General features: G+C 45.1%; 2 protein-coding genes and 1 long non-coding RNA gene across 7 annotated transcripts in view; 2 read left to right on the forward strand and 1 right to left on the reverse strand.

The window, feature by feature from the left end:
• ank2 (ankyrin 2) overlaps positions 1–23,629 on the forward strand; it is a 182,276-nt gene that overhangs the window by 59,175 nt on the left and 99,472 nt on the right. The window contains exon 1 of one of the 4 annotated variants that reach the window (XM_023949046.1): positions 11,210–12,058. The exons of the other annotated variants lie outside the window; for them this stretch is intronic. Coding sequence (XP_023804814.1) covers positions 11,930–12,058 — 129 coding nt within the window. The 5' untranslated portion in view covers positions 11,210–11,929. Of the gene's footprint in view, positions 1–11,209; positions 12,059–23,629 lie in introns of those variants that run through there. 4 annotated transcript variants of the gene reach the window in all.
• Positions 4,378–8,863, reverse strand: LOC110013652 (zinc finger BED domain-containing protein 4-like). The gene is made up of 8 exons (XM_023949076.1): positions 7,046–8,863; positions 6,801–6,933; positions 6,551–6,642; positions 6,261–6,467; positions 6,081–6,194; positions 5,725–5,982; positions 4,997–5,618; positions 4,378–4,913 (listed from the first exon to the last, which is right to left on the reverse strand). The coding sequence occupies exons 1-7, from the start codon at positions 7,106–7,108 to the stop codon at positions 5,475–5,477; spliced, it is 1,011 nt and encodes a 336-aa protein (XP_023804844.1). The 5' UTR covers positions 7,109–8,863; the 3' UTR covers positions 4,378–4,913; positions 4,997–5,474.
• On the forward strand, positions 14,993–18,221 carry LOC105353775. Of its 2 annotated transcripts, none has more exons than XR_002872028.1 (3): positions 14,993–16,001; positions 16,398–16,532; positions 18,189–18,221. It is a non-coding gene; the product is annotated as an uncharacterized LOC105353775 (long non-coding RNA). The 2 variants fall into 2 exon arrangements; XR_002872029.1 differs by lacking the exon at positions 18,189–18,221 and having other exon boundaries at positions 15,322–15,692; positions 15,852–16,001; positions 16,398–16,749.

Genomic DNA, 23,629 nt, shown 5'->3' on the forward strand with positions numbered 1-23,629 from the left:
GTGATGGTGGTCTGCAATGGTGGTCCATCATGGGGTCTGTGATGGTGGTCTGCAATGGTGGTCCATCATAGGGGTCTGTGATGTTGGTCCATCATGGGGTCTGTGATGGTGGTCTGCAATGGTGGTCCATCATGGGGTCTGTGATGGTGGTCCATCATGGGGTCCGTGATGGTGGTCCATCATGGGGTCTGTGATGTTGGTCCATCATGGGGTCTGTGATGGTGGTCTGCAATGGTGGTCCATCATGGGGTCTGTGATGGTGGTCCATCATGGGGTCCGTGATGGTGGTCCATCATGGGGTATGTGATGGTGGTGCATCATGGGGTCTGTGATGGTGGTCTGCAATGGTGGACCATCATAGGGGTCTGTGATGTTGGTCCATCATGGGGTCTGTGATGGTGGTCCTTCAGAGGGGGTCCGTGATGGTGGTCCATCATGGGGTCCGTGATGGTGGTCCATCATGGGGTCTGTGATGGTGGTCTGGAATGGTGGTCCATCATGGGGGTCTGTGATGGTGGTCCATCATAAGGGTCTGCGATGGTGGTCTGCAATGGTGGTCCATCATGGGGTCTGTAATGGAGGTCCATCATAGGGGTCTGTAATGGTGGTCTGCAATGGTGGTCCATCATGGGGTCTGTAATGGTGGTCCATCATAGGGTCTGTGATGGTGGTCCATCATGGGGTCTGTAATGGTGGTCCATCATGGGGGTCTGTGATGGTGGTCCATCATAAGGGTCTGCGATGGTGGTCTGCAATGGTGGTCCATCACGGGGTCTGTAATGGAGGTCCATCATAGGGGTCCGTGATGTTGGTCTGCAATGGTGGTCCGTCATGGGGTCTGTAATGGAGGTCCATCATAGGGGTCTGTAATGGTGGTCTGCAATGGTGGTCCATCATGGGGTCTGTAATGGTGGTCCATCATAGGGTCTGTGATGGTGGTCCATCATGGGGTCTGTAATGGTGGTCTGCAATGGTGGTCCATCATGGGGTCTGTAATGGTGGTCCATCATAGGGTCTGTGATGGTGGTCCATCATGGGGTCTGTGATGGTGGTCTGCAATGGTGGTCCATCATAGGGGTCTGTGATGTTGGTCCATCATGGGGTCTGTGATGGTGGTCCTTCAGAGGGGGTCCGTGATGTTGGTCCATCATGGGGTCTGTGATGGTGGTCCTTCAGAGGGGGTCCGTGATGGTGGTCCATCATGGGGTCTGTGATGGTGGTCCATCATAGGGGTCCGTGATGGTGGTCCATCATGGGGTCTGTAATGGTGATCTGCAATGGTGGTCCATCATGGGGTCTGTAATGGTGGTCCATCATAGGGTCTGTGATGGTGGTCCATCATGGGGTCTGTAATGGTGGTCTGCAATGGTGGTCCATCATTGGGTCTGTAATGGTGGTCCATCATGGGGTCTGTAATGGTGGTCCATCATGGGGTCTGTAATGGTGGTCTGTAATGGTGGTCCATCATGGGGTTTGTAATGGTGGTCCATCATGGGGTCTGTAATGGTGGTCCATCATAGGGTCTGCAATCAATCCTTTTTGATTGCTGACCCCCCGTGGTCTTCAACATCTGCTGAAGTAACGTTCTGGAAGACAAGGGTCTGTAATGGTGGTCCATCATAGGGTTTGCGATGGTGGTCCATCATAGGGTCTGTGATGGTGGTCCATCATATGGTCTGTGGTGGTGGTCCATCATGGGGTCTGTGATGGTGGTCTGCAATGGTGGTCCATCATGGGGTGTGTGATGGTGGTCTGCAATGGTGGTCCATCATTGGGTCTGTAATGGTGGTCCATCATGGGGTCTGTAATGGTGGTCCATCATAGGGGTATGTGATGGTGGTCCATCATAGGGGTCCGTGATGGTGGTCCATCATGGGGTCTGTGATGGTGGTCCATCATGGGGTCTGCGATGGTGGTCTGCAATGGTGGTCCATCATGGGGTCTGTAATGGAGGTCCATCATAGGGGTCTGTAATGGTGGTCTGCAATGGTGGTCCATCATTGGGTCTGTAATGGTGGTCCATCATGGGGTCTGTAATGGTGGTCCATCATAGGGTCTGTGATGGTGGTCCATCATGGGGTCTGTAATGGTGGTCTGCAATGGTGGTCCATCATGGGGTCTGTAATGGTGGTCCATCATAGGGTCTGTGATGGTGGTCCATCATGGGGTCTGTAATTGTGGTCTGCAATGGTGGTCCATCATTGGGTCTGTAATGGTGGTCCATCATAGGGTCTGTGATGGTGGTCCATCATGGGGTCTGTAATGGTGGTCTGTAATGGTGGTCCATCATTGGGTCTGTAATGGTGGTCCATCATGGCGTCTGTAATGGTGGTTCATCATTGGGTCTGTAATGGTGGTCCATCATGGGGTCTGTAATGGTGGTCCATCATAGGGTCTGCAATCAATCCTTTTGATTGCTGACCCCCCGTGGTCTTCAACATCTGCTGAAGTAACGTTCTGGAAGATAAGGGTCTGTAATGGTGGTCCATCATAGGGTCTGCGATGGTGGTCCATCATAGGGTCTGTGATGGTGGTCCGCAATGGCGGTCTGTGATGGCTGGGAACTGGCACAGGGAGACCCATACTCGGGGCCCTTGGTGGATACTTGCGTTCTATAGTCCTGGTTCTGCATTTGAATACACAGCCCATAATGCAGCAATAGCTGCTGTCATATGGCGTTTCAGCGTTGCCATAAGTGAAAGGGCGTAAAGACAATTGAGCGGCGTACTCAGGAACTGAGTGAGGAACCTCACAACGGCACAGGCGTAATTCTAACTGAGCAACCCCCCCATTTTACAACCTCAGGCCTGCAATCCTGACCTCTGCGGTTAGTACTACTTTGCGCGCTTGCTTGGATTTGCGCTCAGTGTTAAGGGGGCGTTTTTGTCACTTGGGGGCAGAAACCTCTCTGGTTGATCTGATTGGAAGAAATTTGCATGTCTTATCGGCGAGGCAGCGGGGCGGGACTTTCATTTTTCAGAGCAGGGGGGGCTAACAGGCGGCTCTTGAGGTGCATGTGGCTCTCTGCCTTTTATCATAGCTTCTATCTACAGTACTTTCACAACCATAAGGTGAAAGTCTTGCATTTCCTCCAAAATGTACAGAGCGGCCCTAATGTGTTGTTGCGTTACTTTGGTAATGAGGACCTAAAAGAGAACAGCATGTGGACGATACGGAGAGAGGAGAGGACGTGAAAGAACCCCCCCCCCCCCCCCCCCATAGTACAAAGGTACAGATATGTAGGGATGGGTATCGTTATGGTTTTAACAGTACTCTTATCAATACTTTTTGATGACCCAAAAAAAATTATTTTATTAATTAATTAAGAACATAGTGTTTTATTCCCTCATTATGGAACATTGTTTTTTTAACATAACATTTTACTTTATACAGGATAATGTTCCAGTACAGACCTGGAATGCATGTGGATGTGTCAGACCAGCGGTCAGCAACCTGAACCTCTATAGATCCATTTGGATCAGTTTCTCACTGAGATGAAAGCACAGGGAGCCGCAACACTAGCTGTGCTAGGAAAACGTTTTTTTGCTGATATGTAGTGATAGTTCATTTGATAATACTTGTATGGATTCAAAATGCTGTCAGGATATTTTTTGAATTCTTTATTTTAATTCTTTATGAGCGTTATGTTTCCTTTGATCTTTTGTCCATTTTCCACAACCCTGAATAGACTTTTCTGTCTGTCAAACACCAGAGTTCAGATGATGGAAACAGATTCACTTTGATGTAGACTCCATCTATTTATTTATTTATTTATTTAATCCAGTAAACACAATACATTATATTAATTTCTTGAATAACAACTATTTTTGTTAGGAAGCAGCTGTTAGTTTGTCTGGAATCATAAGCGGGGAGTCTAAGTCCCGCCCCCACCTCTCTACCTGTTTGTTTTTTTCCCCCGCATGGAACCCCTCCCCCCTCCAGCGTGTTCTACACAGACAGCGCAACAGAACAACTTTGGAAATGCAAAGAAACACGATTCTGAAGCACAGTTAAACTGCAGCTATCAGCTACACGGAGGAACACGGGAAGAGCAGCTGCCGTTCGGTTAAGTTAGATCTTCACAGATTCAGACTTCAGGCCTCAATAACTCTTCTGATGAACGTTCAAATGTGTCAGCAAGTATCTCAATCATTTTGTATTTGTCATGGTTTGGGTTTCTTTGTATTGATTTTTGCTTTCAGTCTTGTTTCTGTCATGTTTGAGGTTTGTTTCCTGTTTTATTCTGAAAGGTTTCCTGTTTTGTCATGCTTTTGAGTTTTGCTTTCCTGGTCCCATTCTGTTCTGATCATGTTCACCTGTGTCTTTTGTATTTGAGTCTTGTCTCTGCCTTCCTCCTGTGCTGGTCCATCAATGTATCTAGGGATGGGAATCGAAGCCCCATGAAGCTCTCATGGGGCTTCGTGTAAATGTGCCAGAAAAATGAATGAAGCATTTGGGGCTTCGAAACCACACAGAACAGCGGCATCTGGTGGCAGACAGGACATATATCATCTACTCCACTAAGTTCCTTGCCCTTGTAACACTTCAGTGTGGAAATAAAACAAAGACAATGTTTGAAGATTTGTGAGAAGTGCTTGTGTTACATTGTGAATGCCATGTATAAAGTGAGAATGAGTGATTGTGAACCAGGGTCTAACATGACTGAGTGGGATTCATGTTATAGATTTTTATTTAAAAACAGAATTTTCTCCACTGTGCTGGGCTTCAGCCTGTTTCATCTTTGGCTGACGATTTCGCCAGCCTTGGAGAAGATCCTCTCACAAGGCACAGATGAAGCTGGTGTGCATAAAAACTTCATTGCCAGCTTGTAGAGATATGGGTATAAAACCTTGTGGGTAACCCAGTATCTCAGTGGGTCCTGAGTCCTTGGGATGTGAGGTTCCTTTAAGTACCTAGAAGGACATTAATAGCCTATTGTCATGCACCAGTCTAAAATGAGCAGAAATTATGATGAGGATTCTAATCTTTACTGTACCTCTGAACCTCCACTGTTGCACTGGCAGTTGTGCTGGTCACCTGCTGTTGAACCCCCACATGCCTGTCCAGCAGGGCCCAGAGACCACCATCTTCCTGCTGACTTGAAGGACCTTCTCTAGGTGGCGACTGTGGCTGTGCCTCTGGAAGTAGCGCCTGCATTGTTGCAGCACACTCTTTAGTGAGTCGCTCTATGGCCGTGTGGGCAGAGCCTTGGCTGCAGAACCCCAGCTCTTTAAGCCTTGGGTCCATCAAGGTTGCCATTGACAGAGCAGTGACCTTCTCCAGAGCTGAAAACCTCTCATGGAGATTGTTCTTCAAGTTAGTGGCCAGTTTTTCACCAAGTGGGTGTGTGATCTGACCACACCTGCTTGAGATGTAATGTTTCAGCATTTTGACCATGGGAATGACTTTGGATGCTGACACTCGTTTTTCTGTCGAAAGCTCAACTGTGGCCTCTTGAAACGGTGAAACAACGCTCAAGCAGTGGTGTATGGCCTGGTAGTCCTCTGAGGTGATGGAGGAAGGTCCGTATGGAGGGTGCCCAGAGCTGCCCCCAGTGGCTCTCTCTCCTTAAACAACCTTTCCAACATATTAAATGTGCTGTTCCATCTTGTTTCCACCTAAGATAAGACAGCAAGCACATTTTAAAGGAGAGAAGAAAGTAACACAATAAACAACTGCAAAAACATGTAAAATCTTAGATTTAAAAAAAAGAAAATGTTTCACCTCTTGTATTAATTTGTGCTCTGGCCTGGCCAGCTGTCGCTGCATCTCTGACAGCTTCTCCTTCGCTGTGGTGCTGGATTTAAAAAGACCGACAATCTTACGCCCCTTACTTCGGATATCCTCTAGTTCAGGGGTTTGGGCAAGGGACTTTTTCACCACCAAATTAAGCATATGTGCAAAACACATTATGTGCCGAAGCAGTAATATATTAGCACATGCAACCATGTTGGGAGCACAGTCTGTAACCAGGCCTGTCACCTGGAAGAAAGATTACAACATGTTCACAAATCATGTATATTAGGTAGTGGGAGGCCATATTGATGAATGATTTTGTACTTTATTGATCTGGCTCGCACCTTCCCTTTAATTCCCCATTCTTCCATGAGAAGATTTTTGGCCTCAGCCAAGTGAGCTGCAGTGTGGGTTTGGGGAAACTTCAGAACCCCCAAGACCACAGAGGCCAGCTCCACCTAGAATGAACAAAGTCAAACTGAGATACATAAACCAAAGCATTGCACAAAGCAGGGGATACCTACCTCCTCGGTGATAAAATGGCATGTTACAGCCAAGTAAGCGTCCATGTTAATGGATGTCCACATGTCTGCTGTAAGGCTGACAGCAGAGGCCCTGCTAACCACATCTAAAGCCTTCTCCTTTTTGGCTTTGTACTTCTCCTCCACCATTGTCCTCAAGGCCTTCCTATTAGGAATTATGTAGGATGGGTCCAAAAGGTTGACAAAAGCCTAATAGTGACAAATAAAATACAGCTTATTATGTACACAAAAACATAAATAATGTAAATGCTATATAATATTAGCCACCTTACCTTGAAGCCTTTGTCTTCAACAATTGAAAATGGTTGTGCATCCATTACAATCATATCCACCAATGCAGAATCAAGTTCTTGCTTTCTTGACACTGCAAAATATACATGTGAAGAAAAAAAAAAAAATATTAATTGTAGAAGCTGAGCCTCAAACCCGGAACCTCAGCATTCACATGTCACTGCTTTTTCCACTGAGCTATCCATTTTAGTTCTTATTCAGAGTGCCATTAGTTGGATATATTCTTATTACCAATATGAGGTGGATTGAAGGCTTGATTTTCCGACTGCGGAGTTTCAATATGATGAACGGAGCGGAGATGTCGCATCATGGAGGATGTACTATCATTAAATGCAAATTCATGTTTGCAAATCAAACATTGCACCTAAAAAAGAAATGGAAAGAATAAAAATGATTCCTTTCAACTGACAGACATACCTATAAAACTGACATAATCAGCAATGGCTACTAATAAAATAACGTTAATAGTGTATTACCTTATTTGGAGAAATCAAGTTGAAATGATCCCAAGCCACAGAACGTTTTTTACCGGGTGCCATGACGTTGATTCTTACGATACACGGGAAACAACAGAACTGGTCGGGAAACGTTGTTTGGGATTCATCTGTATTTATAGACAACAGCGCGCCCTTCTGATCAAACACACCTGAGATCTGAAACCTGGTTCAGGTGAGTGATGCATTTGGCGCGTCATACGTCATCAATCACGTGATCTGCGCTGGTTGACACACGCTTTGAAACATTGTGCCGAAAAGCTCTGTTTCATGAAGGTGAACCGCGCGCCGAAGCCCCGTGTCAAACGGGCCATCCCTAAATGTATCTAACGTCTCTTGCCTGACCTGACTCCCTTCTGCCATGTTCATGTTTTGGTTTGGTTTGGTTTGGTTTGGTTATCCTGCTCTGCAGCGCTTTTTGTTAAATAAACCCCTTGCCCTGGAACCGCGTGCCTCCCACAAGGAGATAAAGGCGTAGCCTCAGAGATGGAGTCGTTCTACTTCAGGGCAGAAAAATGAGCTGAAAATAACTCACATTTCATAAAAAAATGTTCTTTAGTGTGCCATAGGTCATTCATATATATGGATATACTTTAGTCTGTAAAGAGAAGCAGGATATAGACCCTTTAAAACTGTTGTTTGGTATTTGTACGTTTTTGACATTTGAGTGTATATTTGAATACACAATTCCAATCCTGGTGGTATTTTCTCTAGTAGGAGGCTTTAAGCAGGGTTTGTCTTTATCAGTTAATGTCGGAGCTCTTGGCTTCTAGTCTGAACGTAGATTTTCCTGCAGGCGTGTAACACGCCGTCATAGTAAAACGTTAAGACGTGACTTTGTGCGTCTCCGGAAGAGCAGCAGCCGATGATGTCATTGTGGTCTCAGGGGAATCCAGGGACAGCTAGTGTGGGGGGGTGAGATACCAGCCCTCCCCACCACGCCTCTGTCTGTCTTTCTGCACGCGGCGATGCTCTTCAGCGGCCACAATCAGCACGTCTGAGCGGCTTCCAGGTCATTTTCACCACGTCTGGCATCGTTAGTCTCTTTTCCTGTTTTCCTGAAAGCTCATTAGGTGAGAGGTACGAGGTCGTTCTAATGAACCCCAGGGGGAGAGGTCCTCCAACGCTCCGTCTTCTCTCTGCTGTCCCCGCTGGCAACGCCCCACACCCTTCTTGTTGCCAGGCAATGAGGGGTGGAAAGCAGCCACTATGGTGATGGTGGTCCCCATCGTCTAACTGCTTCTAAGTGTGCGTCTGTACATTTGACACATTCCTGTCGTTATTCCTGACAGTCCACAGTAAAAACCAGATTTAAAGGGCTTGAATCGAACCCAATGAATTCTGGGAGAAATGAGTTCATGAGTGCCAATCCCCAGAAGAGATGGTCACAAACCAACACACACACACACTAAGAAGAATGCAGCGGCCTGTGTGTGACGTGGGCGTCACGCTGACGGCTTGATGATGTCTCCTGGGGCTGATCAGGCCGTCGTGAAGCTTTGATCATGATAAGAGCACCGTTTATCTGCAGGAGCCCCCCCACACACACATTAGGGCTCCATCCAGACGGCACACCCTGCCCTGCAAGACGGCATACATGACAGACCCTCCCCCTGGGCCACGGACACATGCAATATGAATACATACATGTGCACACAACCCCCCACAGCTGGGGTGAGGGTGTAACTGTACCAATGAAGAGACTGCTTCCTCTGAAGCATGTTGGAAATCTGGTTTTGATCCCTGATTCATTCATTCAATTCCATTTAAGGAAGGGTCAATGACCGACAAAGTGTGCATTATCAGTTTTTAACGCACGCCGTGGAAACCTGAACACGGAGGACGGTTGCTTCTGTGAAGTACGTTCAAAATTGATAATGCATACTTCGAAGGTCATTAACCCGCTTATACCATGGTCACTTACAAAAGAAACAAATAGTAACCAGTTTTTAGTCCTTAATTCTTGTTTTTTTTTCAATTTGGATCGCTTTTCTCACAAAAAGCCAACTATTTGTTACGTGAAACAAATAGTTCGCTTCGCGCCGCATCACCGCTGCAGTCAAGATTCGGCGATATAAAGCGATATATCTATGCTGATCGTCCCGATGGGTTGAATAAAGCATCAGTTCAGAGAGAAAGTTCTCCTCTAACCGCTTGTTTTTGTCCAGATGATGAAGATAAAAGTTGTTTTAAAGAAGCCGGCGCAGTGATACAATTTATCACTTTTTAATGCACACCCAGCAGCCAATCAGAATCGAGGAATTCCCCCGGACCATGGTATAAACAGTGGTATTTCTATAGCCCAATATTACAACAATAGTTGTCTCAACGGGCTTCACACCGGTATTTATACCAAAAGGTAAAATCGGTTGTAAACTCCAAAGCTGACTGCGACACCTAACGTGGCGTTCTGCCCCTCCTTCTTCATTAAGAATGTGCCTCTTTTTTCTGCAGAGCAGTGGCTGCCATGAAAAACTGCTTTGCTCCTGTAAAAATATTTTAATTCTTAGTTTTTTCCCAATTTAAGTTTAACTGGTTAAACTTTTGGGGAATCAGTTTCTGCTTTTTTTACTTGGAGCTGAAAACAGACTTGAAAACATGAGTAGCGACGTGTGAATGTGGGAGTTTTGAACGTGGAAGCTCACGATGCGCATATCCACGCCTTTACGTAGACTTTTTAGTGGAAGCGGGGGCTGGAACTCACATTTTGGAGCCCAGTGTGAACGTAGCATCATGTTTGTGATCCACTGATTTCATCCGTTTTGTTTGGTTAGGATCCTTTAAGGCTGTGTTCAGACGGGACACATTGGTCCATTTAAAGTGAACCAGAGTTTGTTTCCTGTGATAATCCAGAACAAATGTTCAGTCTGAACACATCCAAATGGACTCTGGTCCAGGACCAGGAACCGCTCTCTGACCCGTCTCTGGAGGTGGTCTCAGTTCGTTTCCAATCAGACTGAGCTTCAGTTTGCTCTGAGTTTCCTTAGTCTGGCTCCATGTTTGGCTATTGCCTCCATAGCCGGGCATTATGGGATGTAAACAGTCTAGCAGAGCAGCCATGAGCCACAGCTACTCACTGAAATGAATTCAGCCTCATATGTGATCCACATCTCTTCTCCCTGTTTTCCAACCATCTATACGTCATAAACATCCTTCTTAGCCGTCGTCTCCTCGGTAACCGCCCTGCAGCACGACTCCACCAAAGGAGAAAGTGTTCAACCAGACGTTGATGCAGACGTTCAGAATCAGAGAAACATAAAGTTTGAATGAATCATCAAAGAGCAGGACTTCCATTATTCCTTTGCTTGCCGTTTGGCCCCGCCCTCGTAGTTCCTGGCCACTGACAGAAGGGATCTCTAGTCACATGGTTTTGTTTACAAGCTTGGGTTTGAATCAGAAATCTCTGAATACAGACTCAGACCAACGGACATTTCCAGTCTTACTCCACCCTAAGATGTGAGGGTTGGTCACTCATCCATTCATACAAACCAATGAAGCAGCATTCTGGTCTAAAGGAAGTGCTCTCTACAGCTTTTCCCTGCAAACTGTCCTTGTCATGTGACTTCTGCAGCTCCTGCAGGGGGTGTGTGTCCCTGCCAGGGGTGGACTGAGTGATGCTCTTCAGCTCACAGCGTATCCATCCACGCCTGTGACTGAAGGGATTAGTGACCACATGCATCCCGCTCTGGTAATCCTGAACACAACAGGTTAATCCATGGATTCATCTTCTATCACGTTAAGCAGGAATGTTGCTTTCTTTACTCATATGCAGAGAGCTAAGGTCAAGCAGGGGAAAGCTCACCGTCTGTCTAAACGCCTCTCCATGCAGACCATCAGCATGTTCTGATGCAGACAAAGATCAGAAGACACAGTATTTAGATTGACCAAATAGCAGGATATATTTCATATATTCTATTCTAAATCAAATATTTGAATTCATCTTTTAGTTTTGATTGTCTCTGCTTAATGAAGAGCAGCTTTAGTCAAACAAAAACCAAACATGTCAAATCAGGATTCTAGTCAGAAGACCCTACGTTTTGGATCCGGCCACAAGGTGGCGCTACATGATAAAAAACCAAGAGGGGTGAGGCCGTGGACTAAAAACACTGCAGAGGGATCTGGATTTACTCACTAACAGAGTGGACTCATGTGGTTTCGTGTTGAACGCTCTCCGCTGGGATGGATCCATCAGGGGAATTCTGGGATGTGTCTTGAAAATGAAGCGCTGCAAATATGAGACAGGAAGGAAGAGGGGCAGCGGGGGCGGCCACACGGATGCCTTTTTCCTGATTTCATTCCTAACCTTCAGAGGAACACATAGAGCTGAGAGTGTTTCGGCCTGCGTGTGTTCGATTCCCAGACTGTACCACGAGGACGGCGTGTCACAAAGGAGGTAGAACCCCTGAGGTCCCCCTCTGATTTCAGCACAATGGTGCCTCCCTTGTTCTTTTTCTAAAGGACACACGCCGATGCTTCCGCGTCCCGCATCTCCTCCCCCATGCCATGTTTTTACCTCTGACTCCTCCCCCCGCACTCCCCCACTTCTCCGTCTGGTCCTCGATGGGTGGGGAGCTGGTGTATTTAGAGGCTTCCTGGGTTGTCATAGCATCAGCAGGCTGACTGTTAAGGGGGGGTGGAACTCTCCTCTGCCTCAATAGGCTGTCGGGTTTACCTCTTGGTGATGCGATCTGGACCTCCACTCCCCCCTTTCCATCCCCGCCTCAGAGGAAGTTGCTGCGGCTGTGCGTAGCCGCAGGGCTGCAGGACGGAGGACGCCGGCGCTCTTCTCCTCACACACTTATCCGCTTTGGACTGTTCGTCCTTGGAGGAAGGAGGCATCACCTGCTGAGCCGTTAGAGAGCAGCCATGGCTCACGCCGCGGCTCACATCAAGAAGGCCCGGTCCGAGATGGAGCAGCCTCCGGACCTGAAGGCTCTGGAGAAAGCCAGAGAGAGGAGGAGGCGTTCCCGGGAGCGAGCCGAGCGCCGGCGGAAGGTACCGCATTACCCATCAACTCCTTCCCACCCGTGTGTGAGCAGTCAGTGTGTTCCTGGTAAATCCACCCCCCACCCCCCACCTGCCATTCTCATCAGCATCATCATCTGCATGGAGCAAACAGTCCAGCACTGCAGCGGAGTTCTGACAAAGATCGGCATCAACAGCCACGTCCTCACTGTCCGTGTCGTCCTCAGGACTGAATGCGTCCTGGGACCGTTAGCCCCCACCCATCACTGTCAGTTTGGTCTCATGGTCATAGGGACTGCAGCCGTGAGCGTGCACCGGCCCCCCCTCCAGTGGTCATCTTTACAGTCCCCTCAGACAGTCACACTCCCAGCAGTGGGTGTGGATCCACAGATCTCTGGTTCTGTTTGTCTGCTTTCAACTCGATTCCTGCTGCAGGGGCTGGACGCTGCAGCACAGAGACGCTCATGGTCAGGGTTTTTCCAGAGCGTGTTGGTGCAGAGGACCCTGGGAAAAAACCCTGACTCATCTTTTTCTCTTCAGAACTTTTCAAATGAAAACATGATGAAAAATGATTGTTTGGAACATTTGTTCTTTAGCGAGGCTTTAGTTGAAGTGACCCCGACATGACCTTTCTGCTGAGGCCGATGAGCCTGTTCTGCATGTGAGAAGTGTCTGAAATGCGCTGCATCGTCTTTTCTGTGGTGAAGAGCTGAGTGACTGAAACGGAGCAGATCTGCTGGACAGAGCCCACTGTCCAGGTAGATCCAGTTCAGTAGTTCCAGTTCCTGTCAGTGTGATGTGGAGAAGAAACTCAGATGTTTATCAGGTCATTCAAAGGCCGTGTCCCACAGCCACCACGTACATCTGTGCACATTACACAGATGGAAACTGGTCAGACGTGAATCTACCTGGAAAAGGGCAGAGTTGTGGTCTTTAGGTGACATTTTCACACATGGATCCGGAATAAACACGCTAAGAACACGTGAACCAGTGCTTCAGTGAGCAGAAATGCTTCAGCACCATGGTCAGCTCCCGCCGCGGCCCTCGGGACCATTCGTCAGCTGCTAGGCGCCCCCGGGGGTTGGGGGTTCAGTGGGGTGGCGAGATCCGTGAGAAGGGCCTGGCATTCATCTAGAGTCGCATCGGCCCCCGCCGTACCTGGCCCCCTCCCGCCTTCTGCGCTGCCCCTGGCACCGCCCCCCTAGAAACCTGACCCCCCCACCACCCAGTAAAGGGAGGCAGGGGGAGCGCCAATCATGCATGAACCAAGTTCTACCTCAGTGGTTAATGCACGAAAAGTCTGTTAGACAAACGTGGAACAGTCCTGGAAAGACACACATTTGTGGATGAATCTCACAAAAATCACACACAATTGTGTAAGATTTACGCAATAATTGTGAATAAACTGCATAAAATCCACGTAATCTGGATAATGTTTAGCTGACCAAAAAGTCTGAGCAGAGGCTGAAATCCTCCACGGACATCCGCACACATCAAGGAATGATGAACTCGAGAAACACGTATGGATGCCGTAGATCCCGCATGGATCACCACACAGCAACGTTTCCTGCGTGGAAACGTGCAGATTGTAGGTAGCGGCTGTGGGACACGGCCTTCAGCTGGAGCTGGATCCATTATTCAGCTTAGTTTCACTGATTCCTGGTAAAACCAGAGGATAAACCTCCACTCAAACCTCTACACTGTCAGAAAAAAGGGTACGGTTGGGGTACGTTTGTGAACACTTAGGGTACAAATGGTGAATTTGTACCCTAAGTGAGTCATAATTACACCTTAGGGTACTCATATGTACCATTTAAGGATAAAAAAGGTACAAATATGTTTCCAACCATCAGAGGGCCCATATTTGGACCTTTTATTCCACAAACAAAGGTACAATCACTTGTGTGACAAAAGTAATAATTCAAAGTGTATGAAACGTCACCCAAAATCATTTAATACGTTGTATTATAATCATTTAAGAGACCACACATCTTTTATGACTAGTTCTGAACAGTACACAAGCAAATTATATTTTATTAATTGTGCAGAGCATCAAGATAATAACTTTTAAACATGTATTAGTGTGAGCCTGTTTTTTTTAACTTATATATAAGTAAAAATATACTTATATTTAATTTAGAGCAAAAGCACAATGTAGACAAAATTATTTGATGTTTTTTACCTTATATGGTGTACTTTAACTTGGCCTAAGTTCAATTTAAATTTCTAGTTTTTGAACTGTTAATTTAAGTTATTTTTTTTCTAATCATGCATTCTCATAAAAAAGTAAATTTCTCTGTTACTACGATACATTAAGTGTACATATTAGTACCTTTTAGCTTTTCTACCTACACAGGAAAAATGAGAGAGTACTTTTTTCGTAGTTACCATCAGTAATTTTTGTTTAAGTAGGTGTAAAAACGTAGAGGAAATATGTTGGAGTAAACCAGCGAGACCACGCCCATTCTACTTTCTTAAGTTTCGTTTCTTCCGCCATTTTGTTATCCCGCAGCGGCCGGAGGAAGATAGAGGCTGACTGAGGTAAGTCTGCTAATTGCTCAAGAATAAGTTGGAAACTTGTTTTAAGCGGGTTCGGTTATTTTATCTGTAAGGAATAACTTTTTTGTAGTGGAATGCTGCTATTCCACCGTGTATGTGCCTGTGAGGAGATTGAAAGGAGCAGGAGTTTGCTAACGGTTAGCCTCAGCCGTTTGAAGTTCAGCTAAATGCAGCCATTAAATAAATTAAGCTGTTGTTTTTATTGGTGTTGAACCGAGTTCCGTTAAATACATTGAAATATATATATTTTTTCACAGATAATTCTGTCGCCGTTTACCGATGTACGCTGGCGTTGATGCACCGGTTGTTGTTGCCTACCCCCCCCCCCCCCTTTTTTTTTTCTTTCTGTCTTTCTGTCTTTCTTAGTAAAGAAGCCAGCTACTTTTGAAACGACCAGCTCCATAATTCCTACTGTTATTTATCAGGTCCGTCGAATTCAATGCGTTAATCATTTTAATCTGTAATGTGTAGGAGTCCAATAACGTTTTTTTTACACCGCAGTATGGCGGTCCTTCCCATTTATATGTCAGCCTGCCGTAGCTGCTGTGCGCGCGCAGCCACCATTTCTCGAATGCAAGACAGTGACAGACTGTTTAGGTTGTCATGATCGCTCATTGTTGGTCAAGCGAAGTTTACACTGTGTTGTTGATTTTGAACATTCTCCTGCAGAGATTTTTTTTTTTAAATGGAGGTCCGTGACTCCAGATACTCGTCACGATTTCCCATACCAAAAACTCAGGAAAATCAGGAAAACATTTTTTTAAATGAACTTCCAAGAAATAAATCTGTAGGCCCTTAAAAGCCAGTGCATTGTCGCCAGTGTTTTTTTAGCAGTTCTGCAAATTCTGCAACATTGCTGTGGCAGCTAGTGTGAACTGTATATTTGCCATTACTATTTTAAAATGTATTAATTCATTTGGAACAGGACTTAGATCTGAATAAATGCTGTGTTGGTACCTTTTGGTGTTGTAATGTTTTTTTCTTTTTTGTAATATATTGTTTTTTTTCCCACCAGGAAAGATGCAAGCTGTGCGTGAACATGTGGAATGCCAAAAGAAAAAATATTTTGAAGTTCAGCTGACCTACAAATCCTTTTGGGAATGCGGTGAGTGGAAACATCACAATTTCCAGCATTTTTCTTTACAGGAATCAGTCAAGTTTGGATAAACTGTCAGCTGTAATGCAAACAGATTTTTTTAATTGCTTTTTAATTTAAAGATAATTTCTGTGCTGTATTCTAAACATAATTTTGCGGTGTTCACAGCTGCCAAAAAGTTCAACATCCCAACCTTGGACTTGAAAGTGTTTGATGACTCAAAGACAGAAGTTGATGAGCAGGTTTTTGATCTCCTGTTGAAAAACCCAAACCTTGGTGTGTTGGAAAGTTGTCTGGCCGAAGATACAAATCCAGAAGGTGAAGTTTTTCTTTTAAATTGTAATTTATCTATTTTGTTTTGAATGGTTTTGGGTAAATTCCCCTTTGATGCCTGAATTTATTTCCAAGGGAAATAATCTGTTTTTGCTTTGAAGTACATGCTAAATTAAGAACATTTTTGAGCTGAAGAGTTTTGATTGTATATTTGCATCAATAGGAGTCTGAGGGTTAATGATTTATTTGACAGGATAGTGTGGGGAACAAAACACGGGCAAATAAGTGAGTGTTTTATCCTATTGCTGTCTTAGACAAGATAATAAATCTGCTAAACTGTTAAGTCGTCAGTATTTAAAAATCTTTGTTTTTACTTTTTTTGTTTTTGCTATCATACTAATTTAAATATTAAAGTAACTCAAAGCTTTAATACTTTGACAGATCAGCCGAGTTGTCCTGCAAAGAGCTGCAATACCAGTTCAAGTGGAGATACTGAAGTGGACTCAGATGACACCATAATATTAAAAACACAATCCTACAACAAGACGAAGACTTGAAGACACCTCTCTTTCCAAAGTAAGTAAATAATCTTTTCACAAAGTCATTTCAAGCATTCAAAGTCAGGCTGTCTTTCCAATTCAGTTTAGTTGTCAAACAGTGCAGTAAGGCAGATCATCCAAACTAGTTTAAAGTTTTCTAGGGAAACGGCAGATTGCACCGAGTAAGTCACAACACATTGAATACATTCTGGAATACTGTCCTCATCATACAAACATATAATCTGTATTTCCTTCAACAAAGATCTGCATAATTAACAAGATCTTGACTATACGGGCGACAGTGGCTCAGGTGGTTGAGCGGGTCGTCCAATGACCGAAGGGTTGGCGGTTCGATCCCCGCTCCCACCAGCCAAAAAATGTCGTTGTGTCCTTGGGCAAGACACTTCACCCTCCTTCACTTCACATTCCTTGTGTGAATGTGCATGAATGATCCCGGTGATGGTCAGAGGGGCCGTAGGCGCGAAATGGCAGCCACGCCTCTGTCAGTCTGCCCCAGGGCAGCTGTGGCTACAACCATAGCTTACCATCACCAAGTATGGATGAGGAGTGAATGAATAATGGACACACTGTAAGCGCTTTGAGTGTCTTGAAAAGCGCAGATAAATCCAATCCATTATTATTATACAAAGACAGACATTGATTATGCAGTTTTTGAGGGGGGAAAATGTTTTCTGGGACATGGTTTCTGCAGTTCAATTGGAATTCACCTTCAAGTTCTTGACAGGACTGTTTTGCAGAATTAACCGGCCTTAACTTCCCATCATGCCATTGTTTACGCTCCCGTTACCTTACAGTCCCTCACAACCCCCAAGCAACAGAATTGGCGTGCAATATTGGAGCTATCCAGCCTTATAGATGTGAGCCAGATGCCAACTCAGACGAGGAGAATGAAGACAAGCGGAGCAGGGAGCTTGTGGCCTGCCAAATGTAGCTTGTACGTAACAACTACAAGCTTTCTCAAATTACATCTTTTCATCTGTTCCTGATTCATCCCAATTTGAGAAAATAAATATTCAGAAACACAGTTTTATTCTTAAATCTTATAACAATATGTCATCATAAAAATGCTACATTTTAAAAAATAACTTTCATTGGAGTGGGTCCCCCATTTTTAACATGTCGCAGTATTTTTCTCATGATGGGCACGTTTAAAAGAACACGTTTGAAACTGCACATCTGAGTATTCACTCAAATTGGGATGAATCAGGAACAGACAAAATAAATGCAGTTTGAGGAAGCTCTCTATTGTGACGCACCACATGAAATGAGGTGGGTCCGAGTCCCTCTGCTCTGCTCTATTCTGATGCGTCCACTTGCAGACAAACAGATCCATTAACATCTTCATCATACTTGTCTGAGCTTGATCTAAACTATGGCCAGAAAGCTTCAATATTGGTCACCATTTTGCTTTCACCACTAATGTTAGTTTTAAGTTGGAAGGACTGTAAGCTAGAGCGAGAGGGCGTAAACAAAGGGATGATCGGACATCAGCAGAGGGTAACTACTGTGTCAATAGCCCCGCCTACAACTCAGAAGTTAATTTCTGATCAACTCCAAACCACTCTGCACAAACTGTCTTTAAACATTGTCTCAAAGTGCTTTAACCCCAGTAATCAGTGCTTGCAGTTGTATTTTTTATTATTAATATGGACTTTTAAATTTGATCCAATAGGTGGTTGCTGTCATTAGCCGCGGTTACATGGGCAGAATATCTTGATCGGATCAATGGTCGGGTTAAAATTCACCCGTGCACATGGGCACAGAAAACCTTTTTCCGATAGAACAAGCGTTCCCATGGCTCACACCTTTGGTCGGAATAAATCGTTTGGGCATGCGCAGCAGTGGTAAAAAAAAAAAAAAAACCCGGAAGAAGAGGTGCGCCTCGTTGTAAACAGACCGCTGCCACAGACTTTTATGCAACAGCTCCGTAACACGAGGCGATCTTCCAAACGTGCTTTTATAAATGTTATGAATAGTATGAAGCGCCTGCTCGCTCATCGTTTATTTAATCCGTGTGGTCATTGCTTTTTATGTTGAAGAACGGAGCTGGAAGAGTTAGGACAGGCTTTAAACACGCACTAACAACATTAGCCTTGCTTGTGGACACAAAATCCAGGACCGTGCGAGAGACGCAGCAATCTATCTTGGCTGCACATAAATATGTGGGAATAACATCGGCCTTTATTTTGCCGGGACAGCTTCTAAAGGTCGGAGCAACATTTATTTCTGCTCTGAAACGTTCACACACCGCCCCAAACAACACGGTTCCTCCTGAGTCCTGCAGTCCCTAACCCAGAGCGGCGGGACGGCTCGCAGTCTGAATTCTCCCACACATAACAAAACAAAAAAGCGCACATGTAACTAACTAAGCATCCCTCCCTCCCTTCACACACAAAGTTATCTGGCTCCTCTGCTCACTTGGTCCACTGGCACCGGGACTCGGGTGCCAGTGGAACAAAGCGCTGCTGCCCCGCATACCCCTCGTGAAGGAGGGAGAGGCAGACAGCCAGAGGGGCGAGAGCGGAGCGGCGCTTTTCACGGGGCGTCCGCAGAGCAGCTGGTGGTCCCGTATGCGCTTCAAAGCTTTCTCTCAGCGAAACACCGTCTATGCATGACGTAACCCAGAGCAGTAGTGACACACGATCGGAATGACCGTTTACATGCTCCATGATCGGATAAACGATCGGTATAACCCACCTATCTCGATCGGAAAGAAATTCTGATCCGAATGAGTCTGATCGGGGCAGAGTATTCTGAACGGCGCGTTTACATGATGCATTTTCTTTCCGATCAGGCGTTCTTTCCGATTACTTTTGCCCATGTAAACGCGGCTATTGGTGAGGATGCATCATCCCTTGAAGGTCATGTGAATGTCCTGCATATCCAGTACAGCAAGGTGCGAGAGGATATACTAAAGTACTCTTTCTTGAAGACAACCTCAGGGGTCAGTGACATTTTAAATCAGTTCTCAGCTTAAAATAAATTTTGAATGTCAATATAAGCTGAGACATCTGCTAAAATGATCATTAACAGCTTTAACTTAATTGTAAAAACATTGTAATTTTCTAAACCCATATATAAATTTATAGTCATTCAAGCCAAGTAATATTTATACAATGAGATCACTAAAGGGAAATGGCAACAAAAAATATTAGAATGTTTTATGTCTTTTGTTTGTTTTAGTTAAAGTGAATGATTAATTTTCTAATTTTTTTCAATTTTCAGTTGTTTGATGATGTTGACCGAATGCATCCATCACCTGTCAGTTTAAGCCAGCGCTTCAAGGACGGCGTTTACCAGTATTGTGCCAAAGGTGCTTGAGCTTGTTCAAAGAAAAGCTCCATTAGCCAAAGTCTCCAAAGAAGCAAGAGAAGAGATGCTTGCAGAGGATCTACTAGGTATTGACATAAACGTAATCCTTGGTAATCTTTAGTGTGATTTATAGTTTTTCTTTTTAGAATTCGTATCAATATTATCTTATCACATTTATGCATTTTATTATTTAAATTATGCATTTAAACTTGGTTCTGATTTTACTTTTTTATTTATTTTTAGAAAATGTAGAATGCAGTAGAAAGATGTACTTAAAATGAGGTCTAGTGCTTCTTTTGTTAATGTCACAAGTTTTATTTCATGGTTTAAAAATGGTAACTGAAGTGCTATGTGCTGTTTACAATTGATCAAATGTTAAGGTTATAGTTACAATGAATGCAATGTGAACTGAAGGAAAAATATAGATTTTTCATTATTGTAAAATTGCTAATAATTGTAAATATATGCATCCTGTTGTGACACTGTACATACTGTGAAATGTCAGAATTGTAATTGTTTTGAATGTTTAATAAATGTGATAAACAGTATACTGGTCTTTTAATGTGCTGTATCTGGTACAAATTTGCCATCAAAGGGTACAAAAGGCTTGTCACTGGGGCAGTACCCTTAAAAGAACAAATCTGTACCTTTTTTAAAGGTACATTATGGTACCATACCACTATAAGGTACAATTTAGTCCACAGAGGTACATATTTGCCTTTGAAAGGTACATACTGAAAGGGTACAGATACGCACCTATATAAAAGGGTACAACATTTGTACCCTTGAGGGTACTGCCCCAGTGACAAGCCATTGTACCTCTAAAGGTACAAATTTTGCACATTTTTTCTGACAGTGTATGTACGGAGGTTGATCCGTGCGGGGGCTTCTGGTTTCTGTCTGGGGGCCCATGGAGGGTAGTGGAGAGGAGGGGCCGCATCTTAAGAAGTCCCTTAAGGGGGGCTAACAAGCCTAGGAGACCTTTAAGATGCAGCCCCTCCTCTCTACTACCCTCCACGTGTGCAGACGAGCCAAAAACCCGAAACACGCCAAGCTCTGTACAGGTGAATGTGACCAGAGCTGTAATTGAAATGAGTGGAGCTGTTGCAGAAATTACCCATCCCCCCCCTTGGCTTTCCGGTCTCTGGCTTTTCTTTTTTTTCGTGGCTATCCTGAAGCTACAGCAGGAAGCTGCTGCTTCATCCATCTGTCATTTGGATCCTTTATGCAGTGTCAGCATAGTTCATTTAAGGCAAATATGCATTTGGATGACTTCTTTACAGAACCCCAAAGCACAGGAACCAGAAAATGACAGATTCAGCTCTATACTGAGACATCTCCGGGGTTTCCTCCCCCAAGTCCCGTAAAAACAACCAAGACGAACATCTCAGACTTTACGCCCGCAGACAACACATCTGATGGGAGAACGGCGAGCTGGAGAGCAAACGAGGCTTCATGGTGGATCCCTGGATGTTCGCCTGACCTTGAGTCCGGGTTGCTCTGTGGGGGGGGCTGCACTATATAAGGAGAACAATATTAGTGATCGATATTGTGATGAAAATATAACTTGTGGTACATGAACAAATAGAAAACTACCAAATACATCCGTTTCATTTAGAGGAGAGTCAACGTAGCTTCCATTAATGAGTCGTGAACATCTAACATCAAAGGCGTCCATCCGATTGGTCAAATGCATAAATAGATTCATTTGATTCGTTAAATAGTTCTAGCTGCCAGAAGCTGGTTTTAGCTCATTAAAGGTTACTTAAATGCGTATTGATGTCGCCATAGCGATTGTTTGTGAACATGTGATTCTCCTGAAAGCAGCTGAGCAGACAGACAATCCCACAGCTTTACCTTGCTGTCGTTTTTGAACGGTGGCATCACGCTGTCCTGGTCAGGACTGCAGTGCTGCCAGAGGGGTACACAGAACCAGGACTCCCCTCCCTCGCTCAGGCAAACGGGGTCGGAGCTTCAGTTCAGAATGTGACGACTTTTGCCTCAAACAGAGACGTTGGAGTCCCTGAGTTGACGTCTCCACGTTCTGGTTATTCTGCATTCTCAGCCCTTTTCAACAGGGGGGGTGACATATTGGTGTGGTGTCGGTATCCACCCACATCTGCATTATTGGACTTCATCGGTCAGATGTTACAGATTCTACCCGTGTTGTTTTCAGATAGACTTTAGTTTTTCTCTGACTTTCCAAAAGCAGCTGAACCTTTTTCATTGAGGCCTGAAGAACTGTGTCATGGTGTCAAATGGTTTTTGTAGACTTTCATCCGTCATGTTGATGTTTTTGTTTGCCAGGGTTTTTGGATGGCGTCCTGTCCCTCCCACCCCCCCTCCAGCATCACATGTATTCCACTGTCCCTGCGGTCTACAGCCACCTTCCTCTCTGCTTTTCCATGTAATCTGCGTCTGCAGCTGCTGCTGCTGCTCAGAGGAAGTTAATCTCTGCTCCAACATCCGCTTTTTCCCGTCGGCTGGATTATAAAGTGGATTGATGCAACGCTGTCAGTGTCTTTTCTGGCTTGGAACCATCATACGTTTGTTTCTGCCCCAAACATAAGCAAACGTCAATAATCATGTGCCCCTCACAGACACAGACAGTGGTGATGATCATTTATTAACAGAATATCTGCCAGCGGATCACGGATGCAGAACTACTTGAACTGAAACTGGGATTGGCAAAATCCTGGATTAGAGAATTCATAATCTGGTTGCTGGGGCGCCCTGCAGCTCAGCAGTGATAGCAGTCGTGTTACCACGGTAACCACGAGAAGGAGAACCCACCGTGTGTAGTAGCAACAGGCTGTGCTGAGGACACACACACAGACACACACAGACACACCGTGTTAGCGCTGGATTCTAGCGGTGCTTTCAGAACCATCCCATGTCTGCCTGTGGATCGTTCTTCATTCCTCTGGACCATAGTAAGGGATTGGATTAGGGGGCGGGGCTAAAAGCTGGAACGTCACAGCTGCACCAAACACTCCGGCTCAGATATGCCTCTAAGAAAGATTCCCCCGAGGAGTTCAGGCTCTGACACGACAGTCAGAACTTATGGTGGATGGTTCTCCATCATCACTGAATTATTCTGAGTTTGAGGCCAGAAACCACGCCTACATTTATTTCATTTGGTGTTCAGGAGCTTCCTGCTCACGGTGTCGGTTGTCACAGGTGTGAATGGTTGCTCCTCCAAACACCTGCATCCATTTACAGAGACATCCAGCCACAGCGAGGACGGCCCACTGCTCCAAACCGGACCGACGACCTGCCGGGTTTTAGTTTAGTTCTGACCTCAGGCTGTGGAACAACAAGTGTGTCTGCTGGAGGAAGCAGCAGAAACAGTTACCATGTGAACCGAAGCAGCGACGCAGCCTCTGTGGGTTCCAGGGAATCAGTCCGTCTCCCTTCAAACCGCTCTGGCGATGAAACGGGACGGAAAAATGACACTGAGGGGAGGAGGATGGCTGGCAAATCCAAATTTCCTCATAACATGTCAATAAACGTCATTGCAGATTTCTGCCTCAGTCTGTGTTTGTTCTCCTCAATCCCAGAATGGGAGCAACTTTGTGAGGTTTTGACAACCTGGACACAACAAGACATATTTTTTTGGTATTTTGTCTTTGTCTGTGCTGTTGGATGTGCACACAAACAGAGAAGCTGAAGTTGCTGAAGTTGACAACCATCAGGAGAGACTGGGACCGGGGAAGTCAAAACTGCTGCATACAGGAAACCTTCAAAATAAAACAGGAAGCAGAACCCAAACCCTGTCAAAACTCCGCCTCCATATGGTGA

Source organism: Oryzias latipes, chromosome 18, assembly GCF_002234675.1.
Source record: "Oryzias latipes chromosome 18, ASM223467v1".
Classification (NCBI taxonomy): Eukaryota; Metazoa; Chordata; class Actinopteri; order Beloniformes; family Adrianichthyidae; genus Oryzias; species Oryzias latipes.

Excerpts from the sequence above, each read along its gene's own strand:
- LOC110013652 (XM_023949076.1), bottom strand. The coding sequence starts at position 7,108 with ATGGCACCCGGTAAAAAACGTTCTGTGGCTTGGGATCATTTCAACTTG. Across the intron at positions 5,983-6,080 it reads AATGGGGAATTAAAGGGAAG|GTGACAGGCCTGGTTACAGA; the intron begins GTGCGAGCCAGA and ends TCTTTCTTCCAG. Across the intron at positions 5,619-5,724 it reads AGCACAAATTAATACAAGAG|GTGGAAACAAGATGGAACAG; the intron begins GTGAAACATTTT and ends GTCTTATCTTAG.